The 20273-nt window shown below is 38.8% G+C and overlaps 1 protein-coding gene across 1 annotated transcript in view; it reads right to left on the bottom strand.

Annotated features, from left to right (window-relative positions):
* UVSSA (UV stimulated scaffold protein A) overlaps window positions 1-20273 on the bottom strand; it is a 64104-nt gene extending 43831 nt beyond the window's left edge. Inside the window, exons 1-7 of the mRNA XM_042458432.1 lie at window positions 20262-20273; window positions 18850-18941; window positions 17944-18274; window positions 17042-17162; window positions 15774-16184; window positions 15104-15213; window positions 11622-11750 (exon numbers count right to left, since the gene is read on the bottom strand). Coding sequence (XP_042314366.1) covers window positions 11622-11750; window positions 15104-15213; window positions 15774-16184; window positions 17042-17162; window positions 17944-18274; window positions 18850-18941; window positions 20262-20273 — 1206 coding nt within the window. The remainder of the gene's footprint in view (window positions 1-11621; window positions 11751-15103; window positions 15214-15773; window positions 16185-17041; window positions 17163-17943; window positions 18275-18849; window positions 18942-20261) is intronic.

Here is a 20273-nt window from a genome sequence, read left to right as displayed (position 1 = left end):
TTCAGATTATGAAAGTGATGTTTTTAAAAACTGTTTCATTACTGTGCAATAGACAACAGTCAATTGCACGCTGGTGCAGTTACATTTCAGCTGTATCTTCATATCATAATTATATAAAGCATTATATTTGTATAGTAGTTTACTGCCTTACTAAATGCTTACACATTTTGAATAGTCACTATCCTCCTAACCATGATACAAATTCTTCATGTAAGATTCATTCTACATAAGATTCAACATATGCATCAAAACAATCTTGCAAAGAACCAAGTTACTAGCCTAAAAACAATATTAAATCCACCAATCCACACAAAAAAACACTTTCAAATTAGTTTGTAAAAAGTTCAGTGCCAGAGCAGCTGGTGATCATTTCTAATTGTCACAGACAATGAGATAAATGATGTTTTATAAATCTGACCACCAAAAGCTTGAACAATATGGGTTTTGAGAATAACAACCAGATTTACTTAGCTATTTAGACAAAACTATTTATTTATTTAATTATTGCTCATCTCCTCTTACTAAATGTCAAGATAGGGTACAAAATAGATTAAAACACATGAAATCACTTAAACACTGTAGACACACTGCTAAATTATTGTTAAAGCACATAAGCATAAGACATATTAAAACCATCCAACATAAATTAAAATATACTAATTTGAAATTCATAGTTTAAAATTGATTGGGTAAGCCTGCTGGAAGAGATTTTAAATTTAGCTGTTGAATCTTTCCTGGCAGGTCATTCCACAGTCTAGGGTTGTGGCTGAAGAAAATGCCCTCTGGGTGACAGTTACTAGTCTAGTTCTGGCCAGTTGAAGCACTTGTCCCCCAGAAGTCCTTAGTATACAGGGAAGATTATATGGGAGGATCCCATAGGTAACTTGGATCAGTTTTCAATTCAAACTATGTGACGCTTTAAAGGTAATAAACAATATTTTGTATTTTGCCCAGAAACTAACCACTGTGCTGAGGTCTGAGATGGAATGCCCAGGGAGATTGAAATTTATACTTTGGTACAGAGACTGATCTGTTTGCCCAATGTTGAGTCCCTTCAGTGTGATGAAGGCACACAGGCCAGTCCCTGCGCCAGAGCATAAATGGACATAAATCAGACATTAGGAATGGGAATACATAAAAACCAGTGGCAGAACATTTTAGTCTTCCTGGGCATTCCATCTCAGACCTCAGAACAGCAGTCCTTGAACAAAAGAACTACAAAGGTAGATTGGAAAGAGAACTAGCAGAACTGGAATTCATCCACACACTACAATTCATCAGCAGTGGGTTGAACAAAGATAATGGCTTCTTGGCACATTACACACATTTCAACACTATCTAATCCCCATCCACATGAGGGCACCCTTGACCTGTTCATCACATCTCACCTTTCTTCTCACCCACAGGCTAGTTTCTTCCGCCTTTGTTCAGCAATCACCATTGTTAAAACTGGACTTGCCACCATTTCTACACAGATAGGATTTTGAATTTGAATTGACATTCTTACACATTAATGGCATATATAGATCTGTTTCAGGGTTTCCACTTCACCAAATGCATCTGAGGAAGTAGACTTAAGTCTACGAAAGCTCATGCTGCCAATTTCTTTCTTTCAGTTAGTCTCAAAGGTGCTACAAGATCTCTCTACATAGTGATTTGATGATTTAAGTTAAATGCTGAGACTTTAGCTTGTAATAATTGGCTAAAAATTATCTGGTTAAACCTGTGGGAAATATTATTAAAATTATCATGCATAAAGAAGAAGAAATTTAGTTGAAGAAGAATCAGCCATGCTTTCTTAAAAGGTAATGCCCACCTCACAAAACCGTGAGAGTATTGTGAGACTGTCAAACAGCATGTTTACTTGGGTGATCCAGTACATAAACTGCATTCAGGGACTTTTGAAAATTATTTTGATGAAGTCCATCCTTCCAAACTGTTAAGTAAACTTAAGGGCCAAAACAGACCAGCAAAAAACGCCGACTTTGGGGTGGCATGGGGGCATGATGTACACACAGTGCACACTCAGACGCCGACGCCAAGCCTGTGTCATGTCGTCCCACTGACCACACAGCGGGTGGCATATGGTGCTCTGTGCCATGCACTGCACTGTAGAAACACTAAAAAGCCACCGCTGAAACACTGAAAGAGCATATTTTTTCCGCCCCCCAAAAGGAGCGGCATTTTGCTGCTTCTTTTTGGGCCAGAAAAATGCCGGATCGGGGCCATGGCGTGCCCTGATCCGGTGTTCAAAGGGGCAGTGTGAAGCTGTTCCTTTATGGTCATCTGTTTTGGCCCTTAATTATGAGATAGGGAAAAAGTTCCTCTTCAGGTTATAGAACTAAAAGGTGTGAGGGAAAATAAATGGATAATTCTCACAATGAAAAGTTACAAAAAGGAATTCTCCAAGGATTTGTATTAGAACCACTGCTTTTAAATTTTCTCAATGATTTGGTGCATAAGAAGAGCCCTGCTGGATCAGACGAAAGGCCCGTTTAGGCCAGCATTCTGTTGACGCAGTTGGCTATGCGACACCGACAACAGGATACAAGTGGAACTGAACACCCCCCACACAAGCTCCTCAGCACACAGAAGCACATTGAATCTGCTAGTGCGGTGAGTATATGTATATTCCCATTATGACTAGTAGCTTCTGATAGTACTAGCTTCAATCCTCTCTGCAGTTATCCACTTCCCTCTTAACTCTGCCTGACATGGTAGCCATTTGAAAATCTGGCTACCCTTCCACTCACTAGGAAGATGCAAAGGAATTCCAAATGGACTTTTCCAAACTGGGTGAGCTGGTAATAAAACAGCAAAGGAGGTTGAATGTACCTAAGTGTAATGCACTGTGGTAAAAAATCTTAAGCTCACACATACAATGATGAGGTCTGAGCTCGCAGTGGCTAACTAGGAAAGAGATGCCAGGGTCATAGTGCAGTGCTCAATAAAAATTCTGAATCAGAATGTAGCGGCTGTGAAAACGGCAAATTTCATGTTAGAAATTATTAGGATGAAAATAATGCCTTTATACAAGTTTATATAGCAATCATATAATAATATGCAAAGTTCTGGCCAACACATATCACAAAGGTTATTGTAGGGCTGGAAAAACGCAGTAAAGGACAACTGAAGTGGTTAGAGAGGTGGTGTAATTCCTCTACAAGAAAAGAGTACTGTTCCCCTTCTCCAGGCTGGCCCTGGACTTCAAAAAGCATGGACTCTTACCCCTCACCTTGACCTTTTCCTCCTAAAGTTCTCTCCCTAGATGGAGCACGTGGGTGATAACTATGTCAAGGTGATATCTAAGTCCGTGTCCACCAGTGGATATCTATTTCCACCAGTGGATGTGCTGTTCAGCGGATACAGCTAGATAAGTATGACCAGATTTCCAATCAAAACTTGTCAGGAATTAGTTAGACACAGTTGTAAAAAGGAATGAACAAATAGGAGTTTATTAATACACAATCAGACTTAACCCCTGAACTATTTAATCATTTATGGCTTCCCAAACCTTATTCAACTTTCCCCCCAGACCAGGGTTGGCAGGTTTAAATGACTTTAAAAAACACCCCTGGTTTTTTAAATTGTGTCTTCATATTTTTTTTAAAAAAATCTAGTTACTATTACTATTTTCAAACCCTCTTACTGCAACAATGAGTATTTAAATTTAAACATGTTAACTTTATCTGCTTAGTGGCAGTTGCTCACTGTTAGACCAGTATCCAATGTCAGTTGCTTCTTTTTAATCACTTTATTTTATAAAGAAATGTCATCCAGAAACAAATAATTCAATTAACATAGGTTCAGCCAAAACAACCTGCTTTAAGAGTGCTTTTTAGGACAATTATGAGTTAAGCTAATGGCCATAACATCTGACCAGCATTTTGCTACTTAATTTTCTAATGAAAGCTGCATCTGCACTGCAAAAATAATCCAGGTTGGCTCCACTTTAACTGATATGGCTCGATGCTATGGAATCCTGGGATTTGTATTTTGTTGACGTACTAAAGCTCTCTAACAGAGAAGGCTAGATCTCTCACAAAACTACAATTCTCAGACTTCCATAGCACTGAGCCATGGCAGTTAAAGTGGTGTCAAACTGGATTATTTCTGCAGCATGGATGTAGTTTTAGTGATATATTGACAGGGCCGGCTCTACGTATTTGGCCACCCTAGGCAAGAAATATTTTGACACCCCTGTCGCCCCTCATAAAATTATTTTCACCCCTTGATTTCCACTTTTTCATTTGTTAAAGCTAAACATGACATAAAGCCTAGGTTCCAATCTGTCATCATAGTACTGAGAATTACTCAAAATGTAATGAGTTTTGACTTTAATATTGTTTAATTATGCAAAAACTTATACAAAAAAGCCGCCAAGCCACCCCTAAATTTTGCCGACTTAGGTGGCTGCCTAGTTCGCCTATATGGATGAGCCGGCCCTGTATATTGAGGTAGTCATATATTGATGCATTAATGATACAAATCCCCCTGCAAAAAAATACTAGTTAAAACAAACAAACAAAAACAGTTATTTTTTTAAAAAAACTTATATTTAAAAACTTTTTTCCCCAACACACACCCTTCCCACAATATGCAGACTGGGCTCACAAGAGCAAGAAAGCCCATGTTATGCTCTCTGATTGCCTCTGTGGCATTCAGAGTTTAGCACTAGGATGAGAATTGTAGGGCCCTCCAGATGCTATCCTAGCATTCCTCAATCACTGACTAGGCTGGCTGGGGCTGATGGGAGCTCTAGTCTAACAACATGTACAGGACCACACAAATCTAGCTTAGCTCCTCCTTATAAAACCAAACTCATTCATTCATCACATCCATCTTTGTTTCAAAGACCATGGGGTAGGGGTGAGTTTCAGTTCCAGATGCCCTTTACTCTTGTCTTGACTACAGGCATCACAACCCCTCCCATCCATTCACTTTGCTCACTGTGAGCAAGTCAGGTTTCTCTTTTCTCTGCCCACTGAGCCTCACCCCACTCCTTTGAGGCTCAGTGGGAAGAGGAAGGAGAAGCCTTGCCCCCCACCTTCTCTTTCACTGAGCTCCAGCATTTTACAGGGATGTTGGTAAATGCCACTGTCTGTTTCTGCCGATGTTAGGGGAGCAGTGCTATCACCCCTTCTTAGGGTGTCACCTGGTTTGGCCCACGCATCCTGCACAAACACTCAACAACACCTCTGCCCAGACTCATTGTCCTATCTCTATTACAACTTTTCCCTATCTCTATGCCATCTTTCCCCCTCTGCCTTCTGTTTTGTATCCTTTCTTCCCTATAGGACCTCCCTCCCAACAGCATTCCCACAGATGAGACTGGCTGGCACCAACCAGGCTTGCCCAACTCCTCCCTTCACAATTATTAAATTCAGAATTTTGTTTTGGGGCAGACACAAGCAAGGAATTACAGTATATTAAAAGGTGGTATAATTATGTATGGTGGAGGGGGAGAGGAAGAGAGAAAAGAGAGGTTTTCTTCTCTCCCCTATGATTTATGAACCTGCCGCCATCCAACAAAAGTGAATGGTGGGAGATTCAGAACAGGGAGAAGGGGGATTTCTTCACACAGTACATAAATTGCAGAATTCACAACCACAAGATATAGTAATAGCCAGCGGCTTAGATGGATTTAAAAAGGAGACCAGATGGATAAGGCTAGTAACAGTCATTCCCACTGTTAGCCATGACCTCCAAGATCACTTGGCAGCATGCCTCTGAACACCAATTTCTGGGGAACAGAAGCAAGGGAACCTCATGTTCTGCTTCTGGACTTTCCATAGCATCTGGCTGGTCACTGTGAGAAACAGGATGTGAAACTAATGAGGAAAGGCTTTACTTACATTCAAGAAGTTCTAAAGAATGCCATTCCTATCCAAAATTTGCTCCGCTGAGTGTGCAGGTTTAAATGAGGATGGAAAGAAATTGAGGACTAAAGTAAAGAGTGAACTGGCTTTTATTAGCCACTTTAAGCTATAGCAAACAACTGCTTAAATGGTACATAAGTTTGCTTCTGTATATTTAGACTTATTTTTCTCCCAGCACTGTGATTCAATTATACAACAGCACTTCTTAAACAGCCATTATCTAGTATCTTTCCTAGTGAAATCTGTCAATGTAGCTTTTTTAAAAAAAAATATCACAAACCTTTGTTTTTGCTAGTGGAATGCTAAATATTACAAAAATGTAAATACAGTAGAACCTTGTTACATGCTGGGGTTTGGTTCCAAGATCCCCCGTGTATAACAAAATCCATGTATACTAAAATCCCATTCAATATAATGACATAGCAAAATGGTGTCCCTTATAAAAAATAGAAAATCAAGGTTTGATATTTGAAATGTATACTTTTTAGACATTTTCAAACCGTTTATGCTTGAATCCGTGTATAAAAAAATCTGTGTATAAGAAGGGCCGACTGTACATTTTGTGCTTCATACTGAATTGTTCTTCCTGGCATGTCACCAGATGGATGCCAAGTATTGTTCGATGATGTTCCAGCTTTTTCTTCCTACTACAATGCTTGCACCTTTGACTTGACTTAAAGCCCTAGTATTGTGCACAAGTGTTGGCATAAGCACCTACAGACAAAATAGGCTCAAAAGACCAGCTTGCCCATCTTCAGGCAGCAGAAGGGTAGTGATGGCAGTTGTGGTGATGATATATGTAGAGGGAAAACAAATAAGGAAGCTATCAGCTCACTAAATCTGGGATTCTTAGAATTTTGCAACCAAATTGGCAGTTATACCAACACAATCATTACTTTCCCTTATCCCAAGAAATCATCTTCATCCAGCTATGGCTGTGTGGCAGGCTCAGATTCTCTTTCTCTAACATGATGTAAGGTATCCTCAGATAAGTGAAGTCTAAACTTCATTTGTCTTTCAGCAGGCTTGATGACTATGCATTTAAAAACCCATTCTGTCTTATAAACTAAAAATTAAATGTACTCAGCTGTGATGGTCGTCATTGCATCTGCTATTTATATGCTAATAACCTCACTGGAAGATCTTGCAAATTATTCCATCATACCATATTTCATGTGCATCTACTCACAGCCAACTAAATATTTTTTTTCCTATAGGAGAGAGTATTTTTGGCCAAGGAATTAATACTTACTGCAGTGGAACCAATTTATATGTGCAACTTTATGCGAATGCATTTTGAATTCAGCCATGACGTAAAATATAGTCAAGTCATCTTAAATGGAGGAAAGCACAATTTGTGTAGCCAAATCACACAGCATTCATTAATTGAGTATAAAAACCTCCTCAAATGATTGACAATTAAAGCACAACAAGGTACCTTAGAGAGACAGAGATTATACAGCGTTGTCTATTCTGTATATTTTACATCATAAATGTAAATGCCATATTAACAAACCAGTAAACAGGCTGGTTTTCAGTATCTTTAAAATTGCAATAGATCACATAGGACACAGGAATTTCTTGTGTTCAAGACACAAATATAGTTTTTTATCATTTTTAATTGCACTTGTATGTTGCTGGTCTTATAAGGAACTCAAAAAGTAAATGCTCTATAATATTGCTAAATAACCAGATCAGTATGTCAGTATTGTATGCTGAGGGTGGGGGAAGAATTTCAAGGATGATTTTGTGATAATCTGAGATAGCTGATAGACATCAGCATTTTGACACTTTCCCCCTTCATGATTGAGCTGTTGTACAATAAAGTATTGTTAGAGTACTTCATTGACTAATGAGTTATACAAAAACCCAATTATTGTATGTTTAAAACACAAAAAAGTAGAAATTATTGTTCTACCTCTTATATTTTGCAGATTATCTTGCCATGAATTACCTTTTTGATTAAATTCTACATACAGTGTGCCGGTGCCATACGTGGCTTTAACCTTACGTGGAAGGTTAAGCCACTGGGAATACAATGGTGTGCGCACCCATGGTGTGAGTGCTGCACCGTACACAGAAACGCTCCCCCATCAAAATAAATGGGGTTTGAGCATAAGCGGTTTTCCCAATGTGGGGGGGGGGGGCGGACCGAATCCCCTGTGTATGGGGAAGACCAACAGTACATATTTCTCTGAGAAAAAAACAACTTTCCTGATTTCAACATCTATACAGCAATTTAATGACTATATATACTCATATATAAGTCTAAAAATTTTAGTCAAAAAATTGACCCAAAAAACCTCTGTCGACTTATCCATGTATCAATGTAAGTACTGTACTTTAACACTTATTTTTAAAAAAGGAACCATACCCTAATGAGAGGCAAGAGTGTATCTTGGAAGTACTGACCCAACCCCCTTCTACTGTTTCATCCATGTAGTATGATCATAAACATGCCTGCTGGAATTGTGCAAATTCTTTGACATCGTTTTCCTTTGCTTTATTAATTGCATCATTTGTTACATATCCCTAAGTTTTACCCTCAACCTATCCACCGGTCATATCAAAATCCATAATTTTTGCCCCAAAACCTGCCCTCAATTTATACATGAGGTCGGGTTATAGTGAAGTATATACGGCACCCAGGTTTTATACAGTCGGCCCTTATACACGGATTTTTTATACACGGATTCAAGCATCCACGGTTTGAAAATGTTCTAAAAAAGTATAAATTTCCAATAGCAAACCTTGATTTTCCATTTTTTATAAGGGACACCATTTTGCTATATCATTATATTTAATGGGACTTGAGCATCCACGGAGTTTGTTATCCACGGGGGATCTTGGAACCAAACCCAGCGCATAACAAGGGTCCACTGTATATTCAAAAGCTGTACTGGGTGCACATTCCAGAAAACCTGATCCATATTTACACAACATTTCCACAAGGTGGAGCTACACATGAACCTTGTAAAAGGCTTAAAGAATATCCTAAATCGTTTCATCTGTTTACTTGTTCTGCTCAGCATCTTATACTATGTAATCGCTTTTGATGTATAAGCAAGTGTTACTTCTCAAATGACACCATTTAAAACAGAAAGGTAGAACTGCCCAGAACTGGAAGAAAGGCAAAGTTTGTGTACAGAAGACAGACAAGACAATGAACATCTAAATCCAAACAAAGTGTTGCTTTAAGATTCACTTAAGGCCAATTTTATTCCAAGTGCAAGATGCCCCTGCCGCTTGAAACAAATTGGACCCCATTTCCTTTCTCTCCAAGAGTGTTATTCTTCTGCAGTAATCAGTGCTGCCTAGCTAACCTCTTTTCCTGACTTAGAAGTAAGTAGGAATGCTGCATGTATAGTCCCACACAGTAAGCATGCTCTCTAGTAATGTCTGGCTGAAGTTAGCATTCAGAGTGGTTGAGAGGCAGAGTCCAAGGGGACTATTCTGACTTCCTGATCTTCAGAGATCTCTGAAGATGCCAGCCACAGATGCTGGTGAAACGTCAGGAAGAAACTCTTCTAGAACATGGCCACATTGCCCAAAAACCCCACAAAAAACTATGGATGCAGGCCATGAAAGCCTTTGACTCCACAATCCTTGGTCAGCTTGTTGAAGCTGGATCACCATTGGGAATATGTGTGTAATATGGGACGGGATCTGTAGTATTTTGTGAGAAGGATCCCATCTAAGGTTGAAATGGTGGAGGAACTAGAAGGGTAAGAAGCATAATCCGACATAGTCTGAAGCATGGTCTGAAGGGGTGCAAGCATAATCAAGCAGCTTCATTATCAAGGTTGCTGGGACCTGAGTATGAGCAAGAGGAGGAAGGTGATGATGAGTTAGTCCCAGGGAAGAAATCCCTGGGTTAATCTAGATTCGAGGACTGCTCTTATGTAAGAAAGGATTGTGTTGGAATCAAGTGAGACTTGTCTGTGTTGCAGCGAAAGCCCAGGGGGCTAAAAAGAGTGAGAGTGGTAGTGATGTCCTTGCATAGTCCTAATAGGTCAGGCCCTAGTAGGAGTCAGCTGGATGCTGGAGGGTGAGCCCACTCAGTTTTAAAGTTAATCTTGACAGGGTGATAACGTCAGTTGCTGGGTTGGCAAATGAGATGGTTGGTATGCTGCGACCCAGGATTATTGCCTGGGCTCTGAATCTTGAAGTTGTTCCATGAAAGACTGTCCAGAGTGAATCTGGATTACCTCTTGGATGGGGTGGTCATCATCAAATTCCCCATGACATGGGGCAGGGCCAGACAAATTCAAGAGGTGGCATGGTATCAGTAATACCATGGATGCTGAGCATAGGACCAAGTATTCTGGAGCTAGTTTATATTTCCTAGCCTTTTTCACAAACACAGAGGGGGTGAACTCATATGGCCCTTACCAGACTCGTGATCTGGATGGATCAGCTTGGAGTTAGTGGTGTGACCATAACTCTGGATCTTTCTGAGAGGAGGGCAATGGAGTAGATGCATCTTCTGGGGGTTGGGCATTAAAGAGGTTGAAGGGGCCCCCAACACTGATGCAACTGAGCACTGCTAAGAGAAAAAGTGTATACTGTGTAAAGAGGTCAATTCTTGGCTGCTTGTTCAGTTACTTTCAATGATTGCTCCTAGAGCAATGAGTATGAAACTGAGAGAGTTGGTTCTTCAGGTTCTGGTTGGTAAAAACCTGGCAGACTGAGGATGAGTTCACCTGGTGGTCTTCTCCAAGGCAGAAGAGGCAGCGGTCATGGGCATCTATCTGCATGAGGAATTTTTCAGTCACACGAGGTACAATAAATAAGACCTTGGAGACCATGCATATTGATGTTGATGAAAAGAAGATTTTGAAAATGAAGAGCACCTCAATTTCTGAAGTACCAAAATGAATTGCATAATGCACAAAAAGGAATTGAGGGAAATAGCCTCCTGACACTATTTATATGGCCACTCTAGAAGGGTAAGGTTATCTTCTAAAAAACTAATCAGCTCTGAAACGTTCGGTGAACTTATCTGCGCATATGTGAAATGTAGTTGTGTGAGACACAGAGACCACAAAGAAGAATCTTCATTTTAATCTAAGCTTAGCTGGATATTTCGTGTATATCTTTAACATGATGTTTTCCATTTGTTTTGTATAAGGTACAAACTTTGCTATAATCGAAAACTTGCTTAGACTTTATATAAATAACTGAAGTTGTTTTTAAAAAGTCTCCATAAAGTCTAATTATTGCATGATGATTCGGAATAATTTGTGATGCATGAAAGAACCCAAATACATATGAGAAGTGAAATTAGTCATTGCCAAAAAGGACAACAATCTAATGCATGTAGTAGAGTTCACTCATTAGTTTTTTGCAGCAATCTGTCATCCCATCTTGGCTTCCACACCACTTCATATTTAGCATTATCTTATTGTCCATAAATATTTTCACATAATGCTAAGCTTTAATCAAAATGAAGCTTAACAAAACAAAAATACATTCTGCCATTTAAAAAGACATATAAACAATTAAATCAAAATCATTGATATACAGAAAGTTAAAATACACTGTACAACCTTTTTTATTAAATGTGTAGAGAGACTTATTTAGGTCAGGATAATCCAAACAAGTATATACAATACCTTGGAAACCCTACTGATTTCCAGATATGCAATAAAAGCATGACATACTGAGAAAATATATTTACTTTGGCATACAAATCAAATATTCTCCCATTAACAAACTTTAGAATTATTTAGCACTACTCACCACTTTCCTCTTCCTCTCTTTAAAATTAATATTCATTTCCTTATATTTTTTCATAGCAGTCTCCAACTTGTTCTTGAGATCAATGGCTTGTCTTAGATGATCATCACTTATTCCAGCCCTTGTGAACAACTGAAAGTATAAAATGATAATTATTTAGCTTACTTAGATACATATCCAAAGGACCTATACAATGGGCATGCTACAGGAAAAAAAGATAGTGATTTGCATTATTTGTATATGATTTGCAGTCAGTTTGTTCATATTTTCTATAAAAGGTGAGAGATTTATAAGATCTGAAGAGAAACCAGAGTATTTTCTGGACTAACAACTTTAAATAGAATTAAATTCTGAGTAGATGCTTAGAGGACAATCTATTATCTCCTATCTGAAGTCTACTATTGGCAGACAGAGCTAATTAACTGTACTAAAATTTTCATTAAATTGAAACATCTTGGTAAATCATTGTACTTAAGAAGGTACTCTGGTTCAGACATAATGTACGTTTTTACCTGTACAGTCAGCCTTCTGTATCCACAGATTCAACCATTCATGGCCTGAGCTTTTTCTTTTAAATTTCAAAAATCAAAACTTGATTTTGCCATTTTATATAAGGGATACCATTTTACTGTGCCATTGTATAGAATGGGACTTGAGCATCCATGGATTTTGTTATCCACAGGGGTCCCTAGAGCCAGACTCCAGCGGAAACCAAGGACTCACTGTATTGTTCTTTTAAACTGTAAGCCACCTTGAGTCCCAATTTAGAGAGAAGGTGGGACACAAATGAATGAATGAATGAATGAATGAATGGTAGGTTTACACTAGACCTTGCTTTTTAAAAAATAAAAATTCTTCCAACATCAAACTCTCATGTCACACCCCAGCCATCCTATGAAAAAAAATTTTCCACAAGTGGGATATAAACACTTAATATAAAATATATAAATACATTAATAAAATTATTTTAAAATCGTTCTTTTTAAAAAGCATTCTGTCACATTCTTCTGTCCAAGAAAAATAAACCGAACATTATGGAATACAGTGAAGCAGTATCAGAACTATTCCCTTGAATTCCACATAGGATGGAACTAGAGGACTGCTCTTTGCTTTTGCTCCCATTTCCTTCCCCTCTCTCTTACCCACATATCCTTTCATAATCAGGCTGGAAACTAAGTCTTCCTAGGAGTGGTTTTGAGATTTGTATTTGTTTTGTTTGCCTCCCTTAGGTGAATGGTCTGTAGATGAATGAACAGGTGTAGGCTTTGGAGATTATTGCACTATACTCTTATACAGTAGTGTTGCTATTCCACTTTTACTGCTCTGGATGCTGCCTGCTGCATTTTGGGATTTGCAATATAGGGAGTGACGTTTAGAATTCTCAGTCAGAGAGCTTTTAGGTCTCACTGAACCACAAACCCCAGAATGCAACTGGAGGCAGCCAGAGCAATAAAAGTGGAATAGCAGCTAGTGCAGTAACCTCCATAGGATTTGATCTTTAAAAAAAGTTCAACTAAGAATGATTAATTCACACTCTTGGAAGTATATTACTAGTATCACATGGGCGCGGGACAAACCACCCCAAAAGGGCAGCCTACCAGCAGCCTAATTCCCTCCGGAAGGAAGCCACAGCCGTCAAACTGTGTGGCTTCCCTCTGGAGGAAAAAGAACTTGGAAAAACCAGGGTTTTTTTGCGCTGCAGGGCGGACGTCATGAGTGCATCAATGGCACATTCATGACATAAGCGATAAGCGGCAACATGTGAATGCCGCGAGGTGCTTACATCACAATGGCGCGCCCGTGTTCACGGGATGCCACCATTGTTACATTAGGGTTAGGGACCATGCGGTTGCCACGCGGTTCCTAACCCTAAAATCGGTGCCAGCACGGCGCATTTGGTTCTTATCCTGGGCACAGTTTTTAAGTCAAGCAAAATCATATACAAATGTGTTTATTGGAAGCTACTTTGTAGCAAATAGAAAAAAGGTAATCCCTTAAGTGACTGGTTATATTTCCTCCTAACACTTGTGACAAATAGTTTTACCATCAACTTATTCATGGGTCATATCAAAATCTATAATTATGCCCCCAAAACCTGCCCTCGACTTATACATAAGGTCAACTTATAGTCGAGTATATACGGTAATTTGTCATTTCTATTTCATCAATGTCTCCTTTGCCAGTGTGGTGTTGTGGTTGGAGCACTGGACTACGATTCTGGAAACCAGCGTTTGAACCTCTGATCAGCCACAGAAACCCACTGGGTGAACACAGAGGTATCATATATTTTCATAGGAAGGTAAACTTCCTCTGAACGCATCTTGACAAGAAAACCATGATAGGTTGTTTTACGGTTGCCATAATCTGGAAATCACTTGCAGGCACACAGTAACTTTGTCACCTATCATGAAATACTGAACTCCTCCCAGAAATAAATAAGTTCACTTGTCACACCTCATAAAATGTCACACTGAAAGTCCCTAAAAGTAACACTGTGCTGTCAGAATTGAAAGACATACCTGTAGTCATGTTAGTCTAGATCAGTATGCAAAGAGATCTTGTAGCATCTCATGCATCTGATGAAATAAACTGAAGTCTATGAAAGCCAATGCTATCAACTTTTTTCTCTCAGTTAGGGTGCATCCACACTGCACAAATAATGCAACTTTAACACTACTTTAACAGCCATGGATCCACCCTAAAGAATCCTGACAGTTGTAGTTTTGTGAGGCACCAGCACTCTTTGACGGAGAAGGCTAAAGACCTTGCCAAACTACAAATCTGTGGTCTAGTTCTGGGCACCACAATTCAAAAAGGAAGTTGAGAAGCTGGAGTGTGTCCAAGGGAGGGCAACCAAAATGGTGAAAATTCCAGAAACCATACCCTATGATGAGCTGGGTATGTTTAGCCTGGAGAAGAGAAGCTTAAGAGGTGATATGATAGCCCTGTTTAAATATTTGAGGGGATGTCATATTGAGGAGGGAGCAAGCTTGTTTTCTGCTGCTCCAGAGAACAGGATGCGGAGCAATGGATGCAAAATACAGGAGAACAGATTCCACCTCAACATTAGGAGGAATTTCCTGACTGTAAGAGCTGTTTGACGGTGGAACACACTCCCTTGGAATCAAAGTCTTCTTCTTTGGAGATTTTAAAACAGAGGCTAGATGGCCATCTGTCGAGGTGCTTTGATTCTGTGATCCTGCATGGCAGGGGGTTGGACTTGATGGCCCTTTCTTCCAACTCTATGATTCTATGAAATCCCAGAATGCCATAAGATGGAGCGACAGCACTTAGTTCCAAAATTCATTATTTCTACAGCATAGATGCAACCCTTTTCACAAAGGTGCTACAAGATCCCTTTGTATACTGTGCTGTTAGTGAGGCAATACTGAACTTCATTCAGGGCCCAGAGGGGTTAAAATATTATATATACATATCACATACAGTGCACACAGATTAAAATCAAAACATGGGGTTTTCTTCACCTGGATCCAAGACTGTACAGAAGGCAAGAATTTATTTTGGATGAGCTTACAAGAATCTGCAACACTATTTATTATGTCTGCATTGTCTTCATTCTCATGCAGTTTCATATCTATTAAGAAAAATGAAATTATAAAATGAAATATATATCTGTTACATCTATTATACTTATATATTTTCAACAAAAATGATCTGACAGCCTCTTACTTAGGTTGGATTGTCTTAAATGTATACATACAAACTCTATGTCCCATCTAATTAAAAATAATAATTGTAAGCCGCTCTGATAGCCTTTAGGGCTGAAGGGCAAGGTATAAATACCATAAATAATAATAAAAATAATAATAATCTGGATTACCTATCAGGGTCTGTAACCATAACCATCTGGTGAATGATAGGGTGTCCGAAATATCAGTGGGAAATAAGGGAGATATGGAAGAAAGTTTCACTGACCTCATTTCCAAGCCATACCCATGCCAGCAAGACATGTCAAAGCAATTTGTAAAGCAAATACATTTTCTAGCTGGAGCAGATGAATAACATATTCTAAATTATATGCTTACTTGCATTTTAGGGAAAGCTATCACATCCAAATCAACTTGCAACTAAATGTGGTGTGTTCTAAATGTAATGTTCTTCAATTATCATTTACATTAAACTGGGCCCAAATACCTGTAGATATTTCAAGGCTAAGCCTGTATTTATGAGAACCAAGACCATGACTCCGGACAAAGGTTGTATGATCACTATCTTCACCAGCAGGAACAGAAGCCAGTTCAGACTCCAGGCAATCTTCAGTGCCTACACAGTCTTGCACTTTCCTATTCAAATCTCTGCTATCAGCATTTGGAACCAGACAAATAGGTGGAATGTCTTTGCTGCAACAAGGCTGCTCATCATCTTGAAGGAAAGGGGTCTGTTGATTTGCCATTTCCACAGATGAAGAAATAGTTTTGTCCAATCTGGCTGTCCTCCAATCAACTGTTTCAGTGTCATTCACCGTGAAGTCAAAGGGATCTGGAATTAGCAGCTGGAAACAATTCTCCATCTCCATCATCACAGTTTGGATTTCTTGGGACATATCTGTTGGATGGTATAGTTTAAGAATAGTGCCACGGACAATAAAGAATTCCTACTTAATGCTAAGGCAATTTTTTCTGCTGCAAAAGGAGACAGCTGGTACTCTCACCCCTATAGTCAGAAACTGACTGTATATTGGTTATATTAAACCATAAACCAGTAATCTAATTTTTTTAATACACAAAAATTACTGCAAAAATACTGTATTCAGAAACCCAGTTTACTTTGCCTCTTTTTTCTTAAAAATAACACAACAAAGGACTTGGGGCAGACAAAGGTAACAGCATTTATTGATGTTCTGAGGGGATAAAAAGCCCATTAATATGGCCCAGAGCAGGACACCAAGAAGTTAATAAATGTCACTCCACTAGAGATACCTTTACATGGACAGCCTGACATATCATGCCTCTATATGGAAAAGAGATAAAAAGCCTAGTTAGCATCTATTTTGGTTAGCAGCACATATCTGGGACTCTCTGTTGAAAGGAAGGAGGAAAATCCATTAACATTTTGAAATATTTCCTTTTATTTTTTTCCTTTTGAAAAGAGGGGATGGAATGGGGTTCCCAGAAATGTATTTGTTACCAGGACATCTGCTGTGCAAGTTTCTAAAATCTCTGTAACTGGATTTCCCACATTAGCCTCTCTTGACCTTTGTTTTTCCTGCCCCTCTCTCATTTCCCCTACTGTCTGTTGTAGCTTATAAACACCTAAGACATTACAGTCTACCAATCATCTAAAAACATTATACAAATAAATATTTATCATTAATAAGACCAATTAGTTTTGGGAGAGAAAGTATCATTTGACAATCCCAAATGGAATAAGGTCTAATATACTTCCCATCAAACCCCACTCACCTTCCATTTCCTTCTCTGCTTTCTTAGCCTTATCTTTGTAAATGCTATCCAAACGTTTTTGTTTCTCCTCATCTCTCTTCCTTTCAGCTAGAGTTCTGGCGCTTATATTTTGAAAATCCACCTAAAGTAGAATTGGAAAATTCTAGATGTTTTTCCCCCGTGCATATGTTTATTTTTATTACATTTACATAACAGTATTTAAAACCAAATCAAATTAAGGAAAACAAATAAACAAACACACAGTTTTGCAATCTCCATTATGCAACATTTTATACTAGATCTTTTAAAGAGGAAATTTGGCCATGTATAACATATTTTAGTGGTGAATATTTTATAGTAGTAAATTTCGTAGAGTGAACTACATAAAAGTTACTTTCTGATATTCCTACCACTCTCTTTTTAGATGCTGCATAAACACATTCTCAAAACAGAGCAGCTCCCAAGGCAAGCTCTTTCTAGAAACAGTACAAGAAGTCCATATAATCCAAGATGATTACCTATTCATATATTTCTGCATTTTTTGGGAAGTTTCCAAATTTTCTTAGCTATTCAGATTCAGGAATACTTAACTTTTTTTCTTTTAAATCAAGTACTAGAAAAGACCACAGATTTTTAGTAAAAAGACACATACATATAAACATCCCAAGAATTACCCACTGCCCATCTTTCCTATACTGAACTAATAAATTAGCATCTTAGTACCTGTGGTCAGTATATATGCAAAAATGCTTTCATTAACTAACAGTCATTTTGCCTGTTATAAAGAACTCTTTTCACTTTTTAAAAATGCAAATACATGTCGGTTTACCTGCAACAAGGTCAACTTTCTGTAAAGTACCTGAAGAAAACCATAGAGAAATAGTCAGCTTTCTCTAAAGTCATGGACGTAAATATTTATGTACCTTCTTGTTTTGTTTTAAGAAATAGTATCCCAATGAAAGCTTCTTGTAGGCCTCTCCATATTGCTCATGCCACTTTTGGACAGACTTAATGGCAAGGGTTTTAAGCTTTTGTGCTACTTCATTTGGTGGGGGAAGAGGTTGATCATAGTCTGTTTCCACTGTGAGCTCCAATAATTCTTGGAAGTTTGAAATAATTAAAGTCCTAAACTGATGTGAACGAGTGAAGAGTTCATCCACAATCTGAAATGCTGAAAGACGTATCTCAGCATGTTCTTGATTTAGCTGTGTCATCAGCAGATGATATACATGACAAATATGCTCATCAGAAGACCTGCAAAATAAATCAGGTTAATAAATACAGAAACAAATATAAATCATGAGATCTTAAGGAATCTCTAACATAATGCTGCATGAAAAGGAAAATAATTCAGCTGTTTTGTTACATCAGCTGCTAGATCCTAAATAAAGACTCAAGATCTTCTAGAAGCACCTTTTATTGCTTTAAGGTTAACTTTAAGTTAAGTTTAACACTAAACCATAAAATAAAACTCACTCAATAAAATGAGACTTATTATTCAACTTACATAGATACCATAACAGCGAACCAGGAGTGAAAATAGGAGAACTGTCACCATACATACATTTACAAAGCCGAACTCCAATTGTTAGTTCCAACTAATGCTGACCCAATGAATGAATGAAATCTATATGCTGACTCTCCATTTAGCAAATAATTTGATGGGTTTACTCAATCCAGTGGAAATTAACAACTGCATTTAGGCCTAAATATAGTGTGCATGTGTGCGTGTGTGTGTGTGTGTGTGTGTGTGTGTATACATTAATTTATTATCACATAGGAATTGCTCTTTTATAGTAAGATTATGTGAAAACTGGCAATCATCATACTTGCAAATCTTCTTTAGCTCTTCCATCTTTCTGGATTTAGTTGTGGTTCTCCTGAGTGTAGATCTCCACAAATGAGACAGTTTCTGATCCATCTGAAGTGAAAAGCCAAAAAACAATCTGTAAAACTCTTTACTTTTTCTCTGCCCCATATCTAGAAAATGTTTGATGAATATTTGCACCTCCTACAATGTTTGCACCTGAGGGCAGACTTTAGTTACGAAAGCTCCTGCTGCCAACTTCTTTCTTTCAATGAGTCTCAAAGGTGCTGAAGATCTCTGCATTATTATTTATTTTGTTTTTATTAGCTCCAACTGCAATGAGAAAGTAGACAGAAGCCTCCTAGGAAAGCTTTGCTGCCAACGTCTTATTTTCAGTGAATCTCAAAGGAGCTACATCAAGTTCTCTCTAAATACTGATTCAACAGACTAACAGGGCTATATCTTTCAATTCTACAAAAGTATGTCACATCTGAAAATGAAGAACTCCAATTACTCATTTTTGAACCACAAATGAAACCGCAAATACTGTGCGGCAACTTAACAACTGAACTTTAAAGTTACATAATGCACTGCACAAACTAGATTCTAATTTTCAGGAGGGAAAATGAGTGATTCAGTCACTCAAGAGCTCTTTGTGTCACCCCTGACTTAGGGGATAGGGACAATAGAGGAAGCTAGAATTGGAAGAGATCCCAAGAGGCCATCCAGTCCAACCCCATTCTGCCCTACAGGCAAACTCACAATCAAAGCACCCTTGTGACAGATGCCATCTTCAAGGGCACAGTTTGGGGACCACTGAATTGTAGGGAGACCTTGTAGCACCTTTGGACTAACTAATGCTGCCAACTTCTTTTTCAGTTAGTCTCAAAGGTGTGTACAAGATCTCTGGCCTTTAAGGTTGGGTTTTGTTTTGGACTACAGCTCCAGAAGCCTCTGCCATCTTGGCCAATAGCTGGGATTCTGGGAGCTGAAGTCCCAAACCCCTGGAAGGCCAGGGACCACTGTAACTGGGCTTTAAAATGCTTGGTCTCCCAGCATTGCATCCTGGTGCATGATTCCCAAACTCTGCTCTTGAAGGATTTTTGGACTTCGCTCCCAGATCCCAGGCTGTTGGCCAGAGAGGGAGAGGCTTCTGGGGTGTAGTCCAAAAAAATAACCCTGGAAGCCAGAGATCTTGTAGCACCTTTGAGACTAACTGAATAATGAGGTTTGCAGCATTAGTTAGTCTCAAAGTGCTTCAAGATCTCTCTACAATTCAGTGGTCCCAACGGTGCCCTTTAGAGATTTTGGACTACAGCTCCCGAATCCCAGGCTGTTGGCCAACATGGCTGAGGCTTCTGGGAGCTGTAGTCCACAGTCTCTTAAGGGCAAATCTAGAGGCAGTGCAGCCTGTCCCTTGAGCTCCCTTCCAACCTGAGAGGCCAT

Source organism: Sceloporus undulatus, chromosome 3, assembly GCF_019175285.1.
Source record: "Sceloporus undulatus isolate JIND9_A2432 ecotype Alabama chromosome 3, SceUnd_v1.1, whole genome shotgun sequence".
NCBI lineage: Eukaryota > Metazoa > Chordata > Lepidosauria > Squamata > Phrynosomatidae > Sceloporus > Sceloporus undulatus.
Note: the sequence above shows the minus strand (reverse complement) of the source record. Positions and strands in the feature narration are given on the sequence as shown.